We start from the raw sequence: 17,363 nt of genomic DNA, 5'->3' as shown, positions 1-17,363 counted from the left end.
ACCCTTAAATAAATCGTTCCAAAATAAATGAAGTACACTCCTTCCTCTCTCCATCATCCCAGACAAGGCTGAATCCTTTTCCTGCCATTTTTCCCCCTCAGACACCCATCTTGGATTACATCATGGAAGGGATGACTGCACGCTCTGGTGGCAGTGTTGTGTACTGTGTCAGTTGGACTCCAGATCTCATGGTGATGGAGCAACTGTCTCAATTTGTTTTAACACTGAATGCAAAATAAAGGGTTACATCCATCCTATCCAGCAGCCCAGCACAGGCTGAGTCCTTTCCCCGCGAATTCCTAGGAAGAAGTGGCAGTCATATGAGTTAGCTTACTGGAAGTTGCGCAAGTGACCCATTTTTCCGCCATTTTCTTCGGTTGATGTAGGTAGCCATGGTGTGTTGCATTGTCCTGCTGGAATTTCAACTTACCACCGTTTTCTGTGGGAGGGGAGGGGGTTTGGCAGAAGGGGAGAGGTTAATTAATCGATCAATTTAATTGAATAGTTAATCTAATTGGTATCAAAAGTGTACATGTACCAGTGCAGGAGATGGGGCTGTGTTGGATGTTTCCTGTGGGTGGGGGGAGGGATGGGAGGGGAGAAACAATAGGTTAAGGACCTGTCAATCAAAAAGAAGTATCCTTTTAGCAGAACCTGTCTATCAAAGGAGAACTGTAGGTTAAGTAACTGTCAATGAAAGTTGAACAATGGATTTGCCCCTGAGTGCATACCTGTCCCTGATGTAGGCAACCTACACTAACATAATGCTCTAGTGCCTGCCCTGTCCCTCTACTTATACTTCCTCTGTCTGTCTACTCTATCTCTCAAAATTTTATTACATAATGGAAGTTTGTTCTATGTGGACTGAACAAGTTACCAGTGGCTACAATATATTCACAATTAGATTTTTCTAAGTAAATAACTTTGCACTATGAAATACTTTACTCAACTTTCCAGATTAATGACAATAATTTTCTTAAATATAAGGATAATAAAATTAATTTTCTCATAGAAACTGTTGTGTGTTTTGTGTAGAAGAAATTGTAGCTGCATCCAAGATTGTTTGGGGAAGGCTCAATAAGACTCGTGTACATGTATGTACAATTGGATTCTTGTATTTACAACCAAACTCACCACGTAATGTTACTGGAAACTTGAGAGGGAAGTGTTAGATCGCTAGCATGTAAGTTTCTCAATCATACTGTAATCAATGGAGGAGTCTTTAATCATTCAATAACCAACTGGGATAATTAGTTTCGTTACTGGTAGGCTTGACAAGACATCCTGCAAAACGTTACTAAATCCCTTCTCTGACCACTGACAACATCATGTAGTTCGGAAATCCAGTCGTGATGGAAATACTGTATATTGGATCTAATGGGGACAAATATATCTAATATGTCTGAGGATGTCTACAGTGAAACTGGTATCAGTGACAATGAGGTAGTTGTAGCAACAACAATTATCAGTGTAAAAACACCAAGAACAATATGTAGATAGATTTATATATTCAGTGAACTAGAGTAAGAAGTTGTTTCTTTTTGCTCAGGACAGTGGGGTGTAGAGCAACTATGGCTCAGATTCAAAAGAATGGTTGACCATGGCTTGGACAGATACTTACCTAGCAGGACAATTCATGATGGATGGGATACTCCATGGTATATGATCACTGCAAAGAAATTTCTAAGGAAATAGAGACAACCGCATCATAGGTCTAAAAGATAGACTACCGAGGTAGACAGAGAGATGCTGATTTGGCTTTAAAGTAGGCGATACATGACGCCTTCAGTGTGTACCACAGAAAAATACTATCGAATGGTCTTTCAAACAACACGAGAGATACTGGTCGTATGTAAAGGCTGTTAGTGGCATCGAAGTTAGTGTTCAGACACACATGGACAAGATAGGATCTGAAACTCAAGGTTTCAAATGTTCCTTTACAAAGACAAATTCACACGTACTGTCCCAATTCTACTCTCGTACCACTGCAAAGACGACTGAAACAGATATTAGTGTCAGTGGATTTGATGAACAGCTGAAGTCGTTACATTTCAACAAAGCTCCATGTCGTGATGGAGCCCGCGGAAGATTCTATACCAGATTTGTGACTGAGTTAGAACCTCATTTAACCGTCATATATCGAAATCACTTGAATGCAAATCTATGACATGTCGTCTGAAGAAAGCACGGGTCATACCTGTCTCCACGAAGGACATCAGAACTAGTCCAGAAGTTTACCGACCAATGTTTTTGACAGCTATTTGTCGTAGAATCTTAGAACATATTTTATTATTATTTTGAGCTTTTCCTCATTACAGAGGCTTATCTCCAACATAATAATTTACCTGGAAATGACAATACAAACAATAAACATTCTTAAACTATACTCTCAAAATATTTCTCCATGTGTTTCGATCTTGCGTGTCCTCTTCCTCTGCGCCCATTCTCCTCATTGTGTGCTGTACATTTTGGAGCCAGGTGGTCACAGGTCGTCCTCTTCTTCTTCTCCCCTCCGGTTCCCACTCCAGTATCAATTTTGGTATTCTGGCTTCCTCCATTCTTCGTACATGCCCGTACCACTGTAATTTCTTCCTATCCATTACGTCATATATTCTTTCTTTTATTTCCATTCTCCTTATTACTTCGGTGTTCCTTATCTTTTCTTTCCTGGAGATTCTTGCCGATCTTCTCCAAAAGTCCATCTCTAGAGCTTGTAATTTTTTAATGTGCTTCATGTTAATTGTCCAGGTCTCCGTTCCATACAGAACCACACTCTCTAATATGGATTTGTATATTAATTTTTTAGTTCTGCTCATTACATTCCGGCTCCATAAGACTGAGTTAAGCATCCCAATGACCCTCCGTCCGCTACTAATTCTTTTATTGATTTCTGACTCTGATTTTCCCTCGATTTCTAAAACGAAGTGCAATTGTTCTAAAAAGACCTGATGTTAACCATAAGTAAAAGCGTGATGGAATAAAAAGGAAGTTTATTATATAACGCAAAGTAAGATGAGTCCAGACAATAAACAAGCTGAGTAAAAGAACATGTGAGTAACATGGTTTATTATGGCAACTTCACGGTACTATTGAGCATTAGCGATACTGCAAATTCACAAGCTAGCAGAAAATAGAATAAGAATCTCGCCCAAGCTTCACAGGTCGCCACAGCAGTAAACAACAACACTCTACTGAGAGGCTTATAGATACGAATGACAAATAATACCCAAATGCGTAATACATAAACTTGACTTAGTCTAAGAAATGAACAAAGAGTAGTAAGCCAGCTGCAGATTTTCCGTATGTTTCTCCAAAATCTGTCGTAATGTGAAAATATGGTCTACACATGATCTCCCAGCCGTGAATCCACATTGTTCTTCTTGGGTTCTAAAATTTTTTTCCAGTTTGTTTTTAATTACTTTCACAAAAATTCTCATTAATGTGTTTGGACACAAATTCCTCGATAGTTTGAACAAATTTTGCGATCCCCTTTCTTAAATATTGTATTAATGTAACCTAGCTTCATTTCGTTGGGTATTGAATCTCCATGTATCATTTTGTTGAAGAGCTGTGTTATCAGTTTCACAATTTTGTCACCACCATATTTTAGACACTCCAGATTGATATTGCCTGGTCCCGGTGATTTACCATTCTTTCCTGTTCTCAATGCCTGAAGTACTTCACTTTCTAAAATATGGATCTCATCATCTTCATATCCTTTATCTTCCCCTGTTCCTTCTTCTAGATATTCTTCTCTGTCCTCATTTAATAATTTTTGGAAATACTGTTCCCATTCCTTTTGTGTTATCAGTTGGAGATTAGTTTTGCTTTTTGTATCCTGTCGAAGCCCTTTCAATACTGACCATGCTTCTTTTGCTCTCCCAAATCCTAATTTGCTATTCACCTTGGCACATGTTCTTTCCCATGCTTCATTTTTTGCCATCCTTATTTTTTTCGTCACTTCATTCTTCTTTTCCTTGTATATTGATCTTGTTTCTTCTGATTTATCATTCAACCACTGAAGGAACGCATTTCGTTTTTCTCTAATGAGGATCTCTAGTTCCTCTGACCACCACTCTGCTGCACGGTTGTGGTTGCTATCTTTTTTACCCAACACCTCTGTTGCTATGATTTTCACATTAGCTTTTATATAGTCATATATTTCCTCTGTACTTCCTTCAAATGATTCAACCAGTTTCCTTTCCATCCTGGGCCCAAAGAGTGTTCTGATACTTTCGTCTTGTAGGCTGTCAATATTAAAAGGTAAATTTTCATCTTTCTCAGTCTGGTTCGTTTTATTTATGTTACTTGTATCACTCCTTGCATTCTTCCATGGCCAGAAAGACTTCATTTTAACTAGATAGTGGTCTGATCCACACTGGGCTCCTCTATAAGATCTGACGTCTACTGCCTTGAAACTACTTGTTTGCCTAATGATAATATAATCTATTATAGGACGAAGTTCTTTGGTGTTCTGTTGCCAAGTATATTTATGAATGTCCTTATGTTTGAAAAATGTATTGGTAATTTTTAGATCAAATTGTTCACAAATTGCAATCAATCGTTCTCCATTGTCATTATATTCGTCCTCTCCATGTTTTCCTACTATTCTACAAGATTCTCTAATTCCTACCCTTCCATTCAGATCTCTCATGATAATCAGTTCCTTTCTTCTTGGGATTTTTTCAATAGTCTCCCTGAGGGTGTCCCAAAATGTATCTTTCTCCTTATCTTTTGCGTCGTTCGTGGGTGCATATACGCCAATAATCACAACTTCCCTAGCAAATAATGTCATTTCAACAGTTATTATACGTTGATTGATGAATGTCCAATTTGTGATTCTTTCTTTCCATGATTTTTTTATCATAATGGAGACTCCTGCTTTGGCTCTTACTGCTTTTGATACCCCACTCCAGATATGTACATAATTATCCAGTTCTTCTTCTCCTTGGCCTTTCTTCTTTGTTTCAGAGAGTACGACAATATCCATGTTGAACATGTCAAGTTCTGCGGGGAGTAAATTTATTTTAGTGGAAATACCTTGCACATTCCAGCATCCGAACATAATTTTCCGTTTCTCATTGCCAGTTCGTCGTCCAAAGTTGCAATTTTTCCGAGGCATATTATTAGGTTTTTTAGCATTTTTATGTTTTTATGTGAGTGAGGAGCTGGCCCACTGCACAACCCCAAACCTGGAGGACCAGGTAATTTTTACTCAAGGTTTTCTTCCTTTAGCCTTTGATAAGCCAATATCATACTACAAGGCAGCAGTTGCTAGTTTTGGTCCACCCCGGGTATTTTATTTCCCCGGTACCCACCATATCTGGTGAGCATTCCCCTATCCGCCACCCAGGGAGGCGCCCGATGGGAGACTAGCAAACTCCACATATATTCTGAGCTCAAAGACCTCACGGATCCTGTAAACATCGACATTTGACGACCAATTTGGTCTTTTCTTACATGAATATCTGAAAGCCATGGATCGAGGCAGTCCGATAGCTGCAGTGTTTCTTGACATCCAAAAGTTATTTTTCTCTGTAACATACTTAATATTATTATCGACAGCACGTTCATATGGGCTGTTGAGAGATATTTTTCACTACTTTGTGAGTTTGTTTGCAGAATCTTGGATGGAGAGTTTGAACAACACGAATCACGAATAGCAGGTAACGAAGGGCAGTGCGAATGATCCCAGACTTATTTGACTAACTGAAGATATGTGGGAAGATATTAACTGGAGGACACTCCGAGAAAGACATCGTACATATTGCAAGAAACTTGTAAGAAAATGTCAAGAACTGTCTTTCTGGGCAAAAGGTACAAATGTTCTTCAGCTCACCACATCTATATTAAGATAAATTGAGGCAAACAACAGTTCTTACAGACACGTGCAAGAAGCCTTCGCATGCTGCATCCACGGATGGAACACAAACAAACAACCACGTGGGAAAAAAATAGTAGGATTAAGCTAAAGTACAGAAACCCCACAACATTGTGGACAAAGATAACTGGAGAAACGGTATAAGTTTGAAACAAAATGGTATAACAGTTAGGAGATTTTCGTTTAAAAACATATTACTAGCAGAAATATAAATTTGTCGGATAATATATAAGACTTGCTGTATGTTTATATTTTTACAGCCACAAAGTTGTGATTATTCTCATAATGTTCTTACCAGTGCAGTTTTACTCTGGTGGACAATTTTCGTTTTTGTCCATTGTACAGTTTGAGACAACAGTGGTCATCGATAGAATAACATCAATATTGGCTGTATAACAGCGTTGATTTTTATTCAGATACTACTAGCGTAGAACTACACTTGTTTCCTGGATTTCCTAATGTATTCGATACAGCTTCGCGTTTTCGAATGAGAATAGTTGTAGCTTTCCGAGGATCGGCCCAGAACGGTGACTGGGTTCAAGACTTTAAAGAAGATATCGACAGACATAAGACTTACGTTGTCGGGAGTACTCCAATGGTAGTGTAATAGGCCCGTCACTGTTGTGATTACCACTGTTCATTGTACATACATTCCTGCTAATAACTGCAAGTACGATTAGAGAGTATATGTACTGTCACATAAGTTTAATAACTCTAAGGTCATTGAAGAGACTTCTGCAACATGTTGAAATATCAACTTCACCTGATCTTATTTGCCAACCATATCCTTGTGCTGGTATGAGCATCGGTCTGTAATGCGCCTCGATGTCAAAGAACGTCTCACGTGGTGCCCTATCGAGTGTAAAGTGTGGTCCCGCTGACCTCTGCTTGTGATTACTCGATTCCAACAACACGACTTTTTGTAGGAAGGGAAGCTGTCTGTTGGGAATCAGGTATAAACCCTTTACGTTATTCTCTTACTGTTTGCTCCTGGACGCGTTTGTGCCCTTTATCAGCTTACTTATGTCATCGGTAAACACAGAAATTTTGAAGAGGCGTCCATTGTCCCTGGTGGTCAGGTCAAGTTGTAATATTATTCATAAGATTTTGATATTAGCAGCACAAGTCTACTAGATATTTGTAAGGCAATAACTGTCTATGTTGCAGGGAGATTGGGGCGGAGCGCTTGTTCTTAAGTCCACAGACGGCTATAAGCAGATTGGCATTGCCAGTTTTTTTCACAATTGCAATGAGCCTCTACCTGGTGCCTTCTCCAGGATGACCTACTACCTCGACTGGATAAAAAGCACTGCTGACATCACTACTGACTAAGGAACTAGTATTCACTGTGACAAGGTTCCGTTATTTGATCACATTTCATAAGTACCCTAATTAAAATTAAAAAATCGGCACAGAACACTTAACAATTGGCAAAAAAATATGTTCTCAGACAACTGTCAACTGCTAACATGGCATAAATGATACGATCATTGTAGCAGAAACCTTGTACTTACTGTACTTCGGTTGTTTTCCTCTCTGGCTGTTCCCACCAAATGACAATATGTTGTTGAAGAAAACTGTTTATCTCTGTGTCTGTATGCTTTCAAGCAATAAAACTGAGATATGAGTAAATTTCTTTTTAGTAATTTGTGGCTAGAATGTGTTTATAGAGTCTTGTAATATGTTATATACTCAAATCTATCGAATAATTATTACTTGTTTCATGACAACATTGTAGTGTTACATTTTTTCGATGTACCACTGGGTCTACATTTGCCAACGACCTACACTAAAAATTGTAGTGGAACGGTTTTCACAGTATTTTGACGTTGGACATTGATTTTTCTGAATATTTCAATGATTTCACTTATTTCCGATAAAAATACTGAACAGTTTGAACATGTCTTAAAATTTCGTTGAATTACACACTTTTTTTTAAATTTCCTGTTTTCGTGTTATTTTGCCATAGAACACTGCACTGATCACCAGTAAAAATATTCTTACATCGTCACCACACTTCAGTCTGTCAGGAAAGGAGAGACATTGAAGACTGAGCGAAAGTGGCACTTACGGAATGTAACATGGCACTGTGGGTTAAAGTCTTGATTCACAGCTTCTCAGGACCTCATAGTGACTGACACGTCCTGCAGTACTACCAAAGACTGGAAGAACAAGAAGAATGGAACACTACTCTCTGAATAATATATGAGCAATAATTGTAGTTCCGTCTGACTGTGGCAAGATAAATGTCATCGTTCATTGCTAATACATCCAGATGGAATCTGCTTCCTACATGTATATTTTCGAAAACGCTATTGCAGCCTAAATGCCAACTATTACAGCAGATTTGTCCAGCATCGATTGTGTAACAAACACAACATTCAGCGAAAGAGGCAATATGCCACTGCCAGATAGTGTGAAGGCAAACACAGCGCTTAAATTTGGTGATGTTGTAGTGGTATACCAGGTACAAATGCTGAAATATTTGTATGTCCGCCATCGTATGGGAGTTGTTATCTTATGCATGAGTCTGACATGTTTTATGGTTCCAAAGCAGTTGGAAAGGGATAATGCAAACCTTATTATCGCTTTAAAGCAAGACAATATGAATTTAAGATTCATTAATCAAGTACATGTAGGTTATTGTTTGACACTGTTAGGTGGAGTCTGATTGTATCGCACACAGTATAGGTATTTGAATGACAGACAATAAAGATCAAACTTCCAGCAGTTTCTTTACATATAGCAATGAAGGAGTTGAGTACATCAATATACATTACATTATGATTATATTGACATGTATATCACGTGTTGAATCCGAGAGGAGAGGTCTGCATGCAAAGAACATTTGTTCATGTGTGGATGCGCAGATTCAATCTATCACACCATAATAAGTAAATGGGAAAGAAAACATCAGCAGAAGATCGACTGAAATGGTGGGTATGAAGTTCGTGATGGTTAATCAGCTCACTGGTGCAAACTTGCAGAAGAACAAGAACAAGTTGAAAATAATTAATGTGCAGGTTGCAAGGACCATGTTAATTGAATAAAGATTGCAAGATATAAAAAACTAACTTGAAGATATTAAAGGGACAAAAGCTCGAAAAGAAGTGAATGTCCGAACGCCGCTGAAGTTAATCGTTATATTAAATGTAAAGGTTGAAGACAACAACCGAATTTTAGAAATACCGTAAAAATAAGTCTACTGAGGCTATAAAAGTTGCATATTGTATAGAAATCAGTTTAGTATGCAACTGCACGTTGAAAAAACCTAAAGTCATTGATGAACAGAAGGCTATTAGATAGAAATTACGATTTCTAAGGATAGGACACTCAGAATGAGTTCAGTTTCGTGGAGAAAAATGTAATCCAACTGTTAAGTCAAATGGAGATAAAGAAGAAGAACAAGTATATACTGTTGCTGATTGCTTTAGCCATCATGGAGACAGCGAAATAGACTCTTCACGTTGGGTCAATGGAGAAAAACCATAATGTAGGCTGCACAGCCTATAAGCTTAACCAAGCACATCGTATACGTTGAGAGTAAGGAATTTGAAAGAACGCTTGATCTAATGGATCTAATATTCTTAAAAACTTCAAAGCCTGGCAAAGATCTAAAAACGTGTGGTGAAATATTATGTATGACAAACAAATACAAAAACAAAAGCCCTAACGGTAGGGAGTACAGAAACATTATTAAACCTGTGTTAAGCAGTAGAACCAGTAAATGTATTGACGATCAGCATAAAAGGATGAACGTTAGTCTGTGGAATACATATATTATCACACTCCTATTGAAATAATAGCCCAGCTATGGCAGCTCACAGCATGAGCCACCACCAGGAATACAGCCCATATGAATGCAATCGTATCAGTCGTTTCAGAGTTCAGGGAAAGGCAAATCATGAACAATTCTGCAGAGAATAGTTCGAGAACTACACAAATCAGTACACAAAATATGCTCTCTCGGGCATATTATCATGCATGGCAGGATGACTTGTGGCAAGCTGATCATGCAGATACAATACAATGTTTCAGAGTGACAACTGCTCCCATCTCTGTATCCACTGGTGTCTCACACCCGAGTGACTTTAGATGTCCCCATGATAAATAATCAAGGGGATTCAGGTCAGGTGAGCTCGCATGCCGTGGAAAAGGACCTCCCCTTCCAATTCCTAATAATCAGGCTCGTCCTCTTCGTTTTCTTGCAGGGAACGAAGAATATACATGGAAACAAAAAGCACAGTACGTGTAAACCTGTACACATGTTAGTTACAAACAAACTGGAAAACTGTAATGCCAGAAAAAGCGGTAGACAAGTTCATTACATGTCGCCTTAAACTGACTTCTCCGACTGCAGGTTCCCTCAAGTTGTTCAGTTCAGCATTCTCTATGTCCTGTTACATTTTCGCACTCTGTTACGAAGACACCCAGTGTAACAGGGCGTGTAGACATCAAACCGTGCAACAGCGTAACATGAGTGGTAGTATGCACATCAGGACCTGGGATGATGCTTTAAAAAGAGTCAGCAAATTGTGATAAGGGAATTAATCTGTTGGATGAGGCGCGCAAGAAGTATGATATTGCACATTCTACAAATTAGTGTTTGGCAGAATGTCATACATCAGATCAAATATTGGCTGATAAAGTTAAGACAATACATGAGAGAAGAGACATATCTATGCGTTACAGAATTTGCAGCTTATAAAACGATGAGCACCAAGCTAAATAGGGTTTGGAAGTATATATCCAATAAGTTAGGAGCACTGCTCTTCAAACACTAAAGAATAAAAAGGTAACCCAACAGTCATTAAAAAACTTGTTTCCATTCAGTGGTGTCAGCAACAAAAAGTGCAAAGGAGGAAGAAGAAAGAGAAGAAGAAGAAGAAGAAGAAGAAGAAGAGAAAATTAAAATGCCTAGGATTCTACCAAAAGATAAGATCACATGCGAAATTATTCCTGGCAGGTCTTTCAGTAACTGGCTCATTAGCTAGAGAAGTGGCAGTCATGGCCTGAACAGTGAAAATTCTAAATGTGTCCAGGAACAGCTTGATGAGGAGAAATAACAGGACGATGGAATCTATGGTAATTGGGAAAGTATTGTATTTAAAACAACATAGGAAAGGATTTGGCAGTTCATAATAGGAAAGGCTCCTAACTGTACTACCCAATTGACCACTTTCAAGTACTGACTTGTTTAACTTTTCCCAAAAATTCGATATTCCAAGATTTTGTAGAGTGTTTATTTGGAACACATTGCTTAAGACTATATGAAAAACTAATGGCTGCGGGTTTGTGAATTGAGATGTAGCAGGGGAACCAGGAACTGACAGCATGGCATATGTTAAAAACCCCATGAATAGTGTCTACTATTTTGATTTGATTGGTGACCTGCGTACGCCAGTAGAATTACATCACTGCATTACCAGCAGCCACGTGTTCTACATTTTTCGATTCTACGAAAACAGTGATACACACTTGAATGCTCATCTGTGCCTCACGTTCGCCTGAAATGTATAAACTAGAATAATCTATATATCAGTAGTACCCCTCCATTCATCAGATGAGATTTAAATGTGATATCGTACATTCTGACTTTAAAAGAGCGATCCTCAGTATAATGTGCAAATTTTTTTCCATCAATTGATTTAAGCAGAGGGTACTGCAGTATCACACTGATTCGACTAGAAACATAGAACATTATTCCCAGTATCACAAAGGTAAAGAATAAGCCACGTGTAAAAGGTGAAGTTATGGAAATGTTACCGACACACATGACATTGATATTAAAAATGTGGTTTTTAAATGGTCTGGAAAAGGAATTGTGTTACAGGCAAATATGAATGAGGTTGACTCAGAAATAAAGACAACAGTAACTACTCGATAGGACCACTACTAAGTTTCTGAAGGATTTAGATTTAGAATCATTCTGTTGATTTTTATGTCCCCGATAAAAGTAGTAGTAGTTTCCTATACTTCAACGGTAAATTTCGGAAAAGTGATGGTAATGCTACAGTTGGATCGAATGTTGCATGTGATGCTTTAACATTTGTGTTTCAGGAAACAAGATATGAACAGAGCTGATGATTGACCACATATGAAATGTGAGTGTGACATTAGCTCTTAAACATTAACTCTTAAAACCTGAGATTTGAATTTTTTAGAAAACACTGGATGTTTAGAAGATGAACTGATGGGTAGAGTAGCAAAATAGTACTTAGTTTAATGCATATATACCTCTCAGGATGTTGTAGTGATATTTCAAGGACATGAAGCATATAATCATGATTTTGAAGCAGAAATTTGTTTTGGTAAAAAATGCAGTGGATGATAACTCATTCATTCAGGGAGAATGTGGTGATGTGATTGAGATTCTTGTCGATAAAATAATATGAAAGATCTCCCATATCATATCAGTGCAACAGATGAGGAACATTTGATTGTTTTAAATGGAGTAGCCTTTATGGTTAGTGATAAAGTGAGAAAAGCTGTAATGGGATGCAAATATAAAAATGATAGAATGATGTCCATCAGACTTCAAGATCAGCCCCTCAACATCACAGTAATTCAAGTTTATGCGCCAACAACCGATGCTGAAAAGGAAATTATTGACCAGCTCCATGGAGATTTACAAGAATTACTTCTGTCAACACCAAAAAAGGGTATCGTCTTCATTGTTGTATATTGGAATGCAAAAGTGGGAAATCAAGCTGTAGAAGGTATAATAGGGAAATATGGTCTTGCTACAACAAATGAAGCAGGACAGAGACTCCTACAATTCTGCCAAGAAAATTCATTCATAATTACTAATACACTGTTTCAACTACAAAATCGACGCCTATACACCTGGACTTCGCAAGATGGCCAACACTGGAACCAAATTGATTACATACTTTGTAATCAGAAGTGGAAGAGCGCGATTCAGTCAGCTACAACAAGACCTGGGGCTGACTGCGGATCAGATCATGAGCTCCTGATTGCAAAATTTCGGCTGAAACTTCAGAATGTAGCAAAAAGTATCCCAACTTGCAGATACTATCTTAACTCTATACCTTCCGACTACAGTGTAGCGGTACAAAACAAATTTAACGTATTAGAGCTGGAGGACAAAAGTTCACAAGAGATGTGGACAGAAGTAGCTAATACTGTCAAGGAGGCCGCAGAGAAACACATTCCCAAGAAAAGGAACAGCAAGAAGGCTAGATGGCTAACAGTTGAGGCACTGCAAGTTGCAGAAGAACGAAGGAAAGTAAAAATAAATGGAGATAGATCAGCTATGTTTGAATTAAATAAAGATTTTCAGAAATTAGCTAGAAGAGATAAAAATATATTCTTTAATGAACAGTGCGAAGAAGTTGAAGATAGTGACGGAATGGGGAAGACAAGAGATCTTTACCAGAAAATTAGAGAACTTGAAAGAAAATTCCAGGCAAAAATTGGAATGATACAAGATAGAAACGGGAAAGATCTGAGTGAAGCAGAGGATGTTAAGGAAAGATGGGCAGAAGACCTGCAAGAAAGAACTGCATAATGACAGGGCTCCTACTGCTGATGTTAATGTTAATTTAGAACTGGGAGCCAGATATTTTGGAGAGCGAAATGGCTGATAACAAAACTAGTGGACATGATGAAATACCAGCAGAATTGTTTAATGTCACTGGAAAGGATGCAGTGAAAGTGCTGCGCTCAATATGTCAAAAAATATGGATCATGCTGCAGTGGCCAGAAGACTCGAAAAGATCAGTATGCATCCCCATTCCAAAGAAGAGAAGTTCTAAAGGATGCGCAGATTACCAAACAATCGCACTTATCTCACATGCTAGAAAAGTCATGTTGAAAATCTTACAAAATAGACTTCGCCAATATCTAGATCGAGAGCAACCAGAAGAACAAGCTAGATTAGGAAAGGAAGAGGAACTAGAGATCAAATTTGCTAACATTCGCTGGATTATGGAAAAAGCAAGAGAATTCCAGTGTGATGTGTACCTCTGCTTTATTGAGTACGCCAAAGCCTTCGACTCCATCGATCACAACAAATTATGGAACGTACTGAAAAACATGGGTGTACCAGATCACCTCATTCATCTGATACGGAGTTTATACCTTGACCAAGAAGCCACGGTGAGAACTATGTATGGAACAACGAAATGGATAAACAGTCAGAAAGGGGTCCGGCAAGGCTGCATACTGTCACCGTACTTATTCAATCCATATGCAGGACATGTTATGAGGAATGCGAGGCTACGCGGATGATACGATCCTGTTGGCAGAAAGTGAAGAAGAATTGAGAACACTCTTACTGAAGGTGAAAGACGAAAGTGAAAAGGTCGGTCTTAGGCTGAATGTGAAGAAAACGAAAGTTATGGCAACTGCACCGACCAATTCGTGAATATAGCAGGAGAAACCATGGAGGTAGTGACCACATTCAGTTATCTTGGTTCCCAAATCTCTGCTGATGGCGACTGCAACCATGAAATCCGTTGACGCCTGTTGCTCGGCAGACAGGCGATGTCAAACCTTGACAGGCTTATAAGGTCCAGAGATATAACACTAGCAACAAAGATCCGTATTGTGAGGGCTATGGTCTTTCCAGTTGTGATGTAAGGATGTGAGACCTGGACCATTAGAAAGGGTGAACGGCGAAGAATTGACTCCTTCGAATTATGGTGATAGAGGAAACTTCTTAGAGTCCCATGGACTGCAAAGAGAACCAAAAGATCAATATTGGAGCAAATAAAACCAGATTTCTCCCTGGGAGGTCTAATGTTAAAACAAAAGATGACCTACTTTGGACACACAAGGCGAACGCATGCCTCGCTGGAAAAAATATTAATGCTGGGGAAGATTGAAGGAATTAGAAGAAGACGTCAGAGGATGAATGGACCGATGGCATCACAGAAGCAACGTGTGTTCCAACCTGGAAGGTGTACGGAGAAAGTGCAAGACAGGAAAAACTGGCGTGATTTGGTTCATGGAGTCACGAAGAGTCGGAACCGACTAAACGAATAGAGAGAGAGAGAGAGAGAGACAGAGAGAGATTCATCTGTCATCATCTTTCCATTAATGGGAACACTTTGAGTATACTTTTTTACTGACAGAATCCAAGCACACATAGGCTACTAAAACATCCATTCAATTAGGAACAACAAGATTCATTATACTTGCATTTCAAACCAATAGGAGTGGCAACGTGGAGCGTACTTGGCAGCTGTGGTATGTATGCAAGACTTCGTACTTTCTACTATGAGAACGTTAGAGAAAAAGGTTGTCTGCTCACCTGGTGGACAATTAAGGAGCTGGCATCACTTAGCATTATACATTGTTCAAAACAAAGCAATGCAGAAAAATTTGTCTCCCCACAGGCACTTCTGCATTACCGAGTGACTAACTATTCACCATGCACAGGAAGTGTGCAACGAGTTGTATAGATGAACAAGCATTGTGTCTCGTCCAAAGCAGTTCACGAGGGTACATCATTGTAGATGCTCAAGTCTTTTACAATGAATGCAAACAGTTTGTAGTTAAGGATATTGCCTTCACTGCTTTTACAAAAATTGTGGATGTGTAATAATGACGTTCTCAGCAAATAGAGCATCGCCGATACCTCTTAGGGATGTGAAGTATGAAGTATGAGTATGCCAGAACACATAAGATGGGATTATGGTTAATATGCTTTTTCCATGGAATTCACTGTAATGATTCTGGCATATGTTATGACGATGTGATAACATCATTTCAAACCTTCGATCTCACAAACACTGTCGTCTATCCTATGACTGCTCACAGAAGGCTACATGGATGCGTGGTATTGCCCAGCCATCCAGCATGTCAGAAAAATCTGGAAATGCTTTTAAGCTGGGTGACAAATAAATGAATTTAAAACAAATTCACTGTGTTATTAATGAGTTCGTGCTAATTTTACTTTGCTTTCAGCTACCATTGGATGTATTTTAATTCAGCACACATCTACTTCCAGATAGAAGGCCTATGATCTCCTTCAAGCACAGGTGAAATAAATTTAGACGTAGCTTCTATGCTTATGAAGCAGCAGAAATCATGCACTGCCTGTTCCCAGAAACCTACAAGTGGCTATCAACATGTGAAATGCCAAGTGATCAGTCTACTAACATCGTTACACTCGTCTGTAAACTGAACCTTCTAAATAACACTCACCTTTTTTTTTAAAAAAGTGTCTCATACCCTTTATATACTACATCACATTGACAAAGGTGTGACTTGGGCTTTTGTAAATAATAACAACGATTTAGGTCAACAAATTTCTTAATCGTTTATTTGGTTAATTGTATATAGTATTTTATTTAGTTACTTAATTAATAATAAAAAGAGATACATGTATTCAATAACTTGCTTCAGTAATGATAATGAATACTTTTAAAAGATTATACTTTTTATTTATAAAGATTCGTTTCCTATAGTGTGTTTTCGATGAAAGCAGTCATTGGCATAACAGAACAAATTACAGTTCAGTTATTACAATGTCATTTGCCACAGAGTGGAAAAATTTTACACTCTTCGTGTCATTTGATGCAATAGAGAAATCTGCAATATCTTTTGATATACTTCTTCAAAATAGACTGAATTAAAATGGCAACTAGATTACACTAAAAACTAGAGACTCTACCAGCTGGCAGCAGCGCAGGCGAAACACTAATGTAGAAACGTATAGATGCATTTCATTACAGCACACACGTATTGTGCAATAAACTCAGGCACACTAGTGAACACAGCATTCATTTCACTACAGCACACATTTTAAACAAGAAACACACACACACACCCACTCTCTCTGAAACACACAATTTGGAAATAAGCACCTTAACGTGAATCAATAGTGTGAGTACAGCAAAATTTCTACCCCATCGGCAGAAAGGACTTACTTACTATCAAGAGGCACCAAACTGATTTTCAGCTGTGATACAGCTGGATGTGACAGGAGCGAGGGGTCACTCAAAGTCAGCATACACAACGAAGAGAAACCCCTTTTGGTGGTGAGTGTTCTTAAATTTTGAGAATTTATTTTCCTCTATGGGCATATCAATCAACATGTCCCAGTTTCTTTGAAGGACAACCTATAGTGTAAAGTTGATTCTGTCCCTCTGAGAATAAAATCACATATATGTCCATCTTCTGTTTACTCCCAAAACTGGATGAATCAAGAGGTCCAAGAATCTAGTTTGTGACTTTAAAACTATTATCTGGCTTGCTTTTTCTCATGCCATAAATGTGAACTGTTACAGTAGTATTCTGCCTCTCAACTTTCTGTATATCCAGAAGTTTAATGGGGAAATCAGTACCATCAAAGTCTCAATACACACAGATATTATTGTGTACATAGTATCTACCTGGACGACTCAATAATTTCTCTCACATGACAGGGCTGACCATGCAAAACTAATCTCGTCAAGATTGTCGACGTTAGTAAGAGCCTTCTTGTTAGCGACGTCTTGTGGAAGACTCATAT

At 38.4% G+C, this 17,363-nt stretch overlaps 2 protein-coding genes across 2 annotated transcripts in view; both read left to right on the top strand.

Annotated features, from left to right (window-relative positions):
• LOC124717365 (serine protease 1-like) overlaps window positions 1–7,425 on the top strand; it is a 219,399-nt gene extending 211,974 nt beyond the window's left edge. The window contains exon 6 of the mRNA XM_047244202.1: window positions 7,049–7,425. Within this exon, the coding sequence (XP_047100158.1) occupies window positions 7,049–7,213 (165 nt within the window). The 3' untranslated portion in view covers window positions 7,214–7,425. The remainder of the gene's footprint in view (window positions 1–7,048) is intronic.
• Window positions 7,426–13,253: 5,828 nt separating this feature from the next.
• On the top strand, window positions 13,254–13,915 carry LOC124717072 (the record flags this gene model as incomplete). Its single annotated transcript, XM_047243755.1, has 2 exons — window positions 13,254–13,406; window positions 13,451–13,915. Coding segments are annotated over exons 1-2 (618 nt in total), but the record flags the coding sequence as incomplete, so codon positions are not given.
• Window positions 13,916–17,363: the final 3,448 nt, after the last annotated feature.

This window comes from Schistocerca piceifrons, chromosome 9 (genome assembly GCF_021461385.2).
Source record: "Schistocerca piceifrons isolate TAMUIC-IGC-003096 chromosome 9, iqSchPice1.1, whole genome shotgun sequence".
Lineage (NCBI taxonomy): Eukaryota > Metazoa > Arthropoda > Insecta > Orthoptera > Acrididae > Schistocerca > Schistocerca piceifrons.
This window is presented reverse-complemented; position numbering and strand designations above follow the sequence as displayed.